Consider the following 2,682-nt stretch of genomic DNA (forward strand, 5'->3'; position numbering starts at 1 on the left):
GGTCCCCTGCTGGAGCTGCTGCCCCCGCGACCCGATACCGGATAAGCGGTCGAAGATGGATGGATGGATGGATGGAGAATATAGTATTTTGTAAAAAGTCACAGTATTGTGTTTTGAAAAAAACTGATTGTCGTAGTATGTGGAAAAAAAGAGATATAAAGGTCATAGTATTGTATGTTGAAAAAGTCATAGTATAGTATGTCAAAATGATAGCCGTCTTTCCAATTAGGACTCAAGTAGAAGCTTGTCCCCACCTGTCTCTGGCTCTTGAAAGTGCCTATGGTGTAGAATGTCGTAACATGTCTAATGTAATAACGTTGAAAAAAAAAGTCATAAAGTCAAAGAAAGGCTTGAAGAACATGAAAAGACAAAAAGTCTAAGTCACGCAATACCCACCATCAGAAATGCAGAAAAAACACTAAACTTAAACAATTAAAACCGTAAAAGATACTTTTCCTTAATACAATCACACACACTGAAATGGGTCTCTTTAGCAGGAATTATGATGCTACATAAATGACAACGGCCCTGCATGCTTGCAGCAGTGGCCAGTGCCATGAACATAGTCTAAAAGACAGGTAACCATCTGAAATGTATTGAGCTGGGCTTGGTCTGGTGATAGCCAGACTGGGCTGATGTTATAGTTGCTTTGGGTCTGTTGTAGATTATAGTACTTGTATTTTAGTCATCTTGCTGATCCCAGGTATATCTGGCATCTACCATTAGAATCCCAATTGGTTTAACTGCTTAAATTGGATACAAACATGGCCACCAGTTCAGACATTTAGTTTTTCACTCCAGGTTCTCATTTTGAATGCAAATCTTACTAAGCTCACTGAAGAAGCAGCAAACACAGCGGTCATTCAGTTATGTAATATCATCCACCAAGTTATAATAACTGCGATTTGACAAATTCTCATGAGAAGATAGCGAACTGAACTGCCATCTTGCTAAACTGCATGGCCTCTGTAGGTGGATGTGGACATTTGTTTTCAGAGTTGGATCGTTTCCCTAACCAGTTTCCTAGCCATCATTTGAGGTGACAAACGGAGTTCTCCCATCATTTTCCTTTGCGGTCTGATAACATTTGTACTACCTTCTTACCAGAGAACTGAAGTCTAGTTTAACAAATGTGCATTTTCTTTTAGTGGATAACTTGGTCCGGCAACCAGTCAAACCAGCTGTACTCAGAATTTTATTTCTACCTTTTCATGTAGTCTTTTCTTTAGAAGGCTTTGGGATACAGTGAAAAGCTTAGACTAAAACATTTTACCACAAAAAACTGTAACGTGTGTCCTTGTGGATTCAAACTTCTGGTGAAATGAGACATGGAGGCATCCAGGTGAAATGACAGTCCGTTTTATTATTTCAGAACACAGCAGGCTACAGCAACCAGCTCCTCCCACCACCCCACCCATTAGTAACAGGCCAATTAAAGCCCTCCTCCAGCCCTGTTTTTACACAGCCACACCCACCCAGCTAGGTCAGCTACACCCCCTTTGGAACAGCAGAGACACATCAGTGTCCACCTTAAAGCAAGAAAATAGCTTGATATTTGGACCATGATTTCCAATTCATGTTTTTTTATACAAAAGCTACACAATGTTACACTTTATCATCAGAATACAATTCAACTGATTAAATTTAGTGTTTGGACACCATTTAAAATGTGATCTGATTTTTTACGTGAATGGAGCATTACTACTAAAAAAATTCAACACTAGAGATTTAAAATACAAGGGACTGCAAAAACAAGAGATGAATATAATTCAGAATGGGGGGGAAAGCAAGCTAGAATCAGTTTGTACCATTACAGACTTGAGGGGGGAAAAAATAATAAAAAAGTAAAAACAACCAAATAAGTAAACATGAAAAACAAAGTACATAAAAAGGGTTTTTCAAAAATCAACCGTTGAGATCAAAATCCGTGTCACGTCAGGATTTGAAGTCAGCCCTCCCGTCAGGCTGAGACCAGAACCGCACTGAAATCTAGTTTGTCCCAATGGAGTTTCCATACAGGAAACTCTGCTTGCTGTTGTTGAGTCTTCTTCAGGCACTTTCTGAAACCCCGCCTCCTCCATATGGGCGAATCACGATGCAGGTTCATCCAGATCATATGATACAGCTGCAGAGGGAGGAGAGAGGGTGGAAAAAAAGAAAGTCGGAATGAGGGGAAAACCAGGAGGCACCGTTGGTAAAGACCACACACGCAGATCAAACACCAAGTAACATCACACACACCACATCACACAGCTTTGCAGTTAGGAAACCGTCTAAACATGCAGCAGCCTCAGTGAGTTATCCACCCCCCCCCCCCCAGCCATTTTACCCAGACAACCAACCTCCCTACTGTGCTTCTTTTACATCTTGTCCCAGAAGTGCCTCACTTATTTTGGCCAACACAAGGTTACTGTGAACAAGTATTCTTACCTAGTAGAAAGTAGTGTAATGTTGGTCTTGGTATTTACAGGTCGGTATCAAACCAGGCCAGTTGGTTGGAGTCGCCAGGGGGCAGGCCCTCTATCAGTTCCTGGGCGTGCCCCAGGTCAGGCAGCCCCTCTACTGGGGGGTAGTCCTGGACAGGGTGGTGGACCCCACCCAAATCATGGTCCATCATGGGCTCCATACCCATTGAGTCCCCTCCGTAACCCCCCGAATGGAAGGAACGGTAGCTTGGGTCTG

The 2,682-nt window shown here is 42.4% G+C and overlaps 1 protein-coding gene across 2 annotated transcripts in view; it reads right to left on the minus strand.

The window, feature by feature from the left end:
* Nucleotides 1-1,579: 1,579 nt before the first annotated feature.
* Nucleotides 1,580-2,682, minus strand: part of ctnnb1 (catenin (cadherin-associated protein), beta 1) — a 15,514-nt gene continuing 14,411 nt past the window's right edge. Inside the window, exons 16-17 of one of the 2 annotated variants that reach the window (XM_034874014.1) lie at nucleotides 2,431-2,679; nucleotides 1,580-2,125 (exon numbers count right to left, since the gene is read on the minus strand). In XM_034874014.1, the coding sequence (XP_034729905.1) occupies nucleotides 2,465-2,679 (215 nt within the window). In that variant the 3' untranslated portion in view covers nucleotides 1,580-2,125; nucleotides 2,431-2,464. The remainder of the gene's footprint in view (nucleotides 2,126-2,430; nucleotides 2,680-2,682) is intronic. The other variant, XM_034874015.1, reaches the window with a different exon arrangement.

The sequence above is a fragment of the Etheostoma cragini genome, chromosome 6 (assembly GCF_013103735.1).
Source record: "Etheostoma cragini isolate CJK2018 chromosome 6, CSU_Ecrag_1.0, whole genome shotgun sequence".
NCBI classification, from domain to species: domain Eukaryota; kingdom Metazoa; phylum Chordata; class Actinopteri; order Perciformes; family Percidae; genus Etheostoma; species Etheostoma cragini.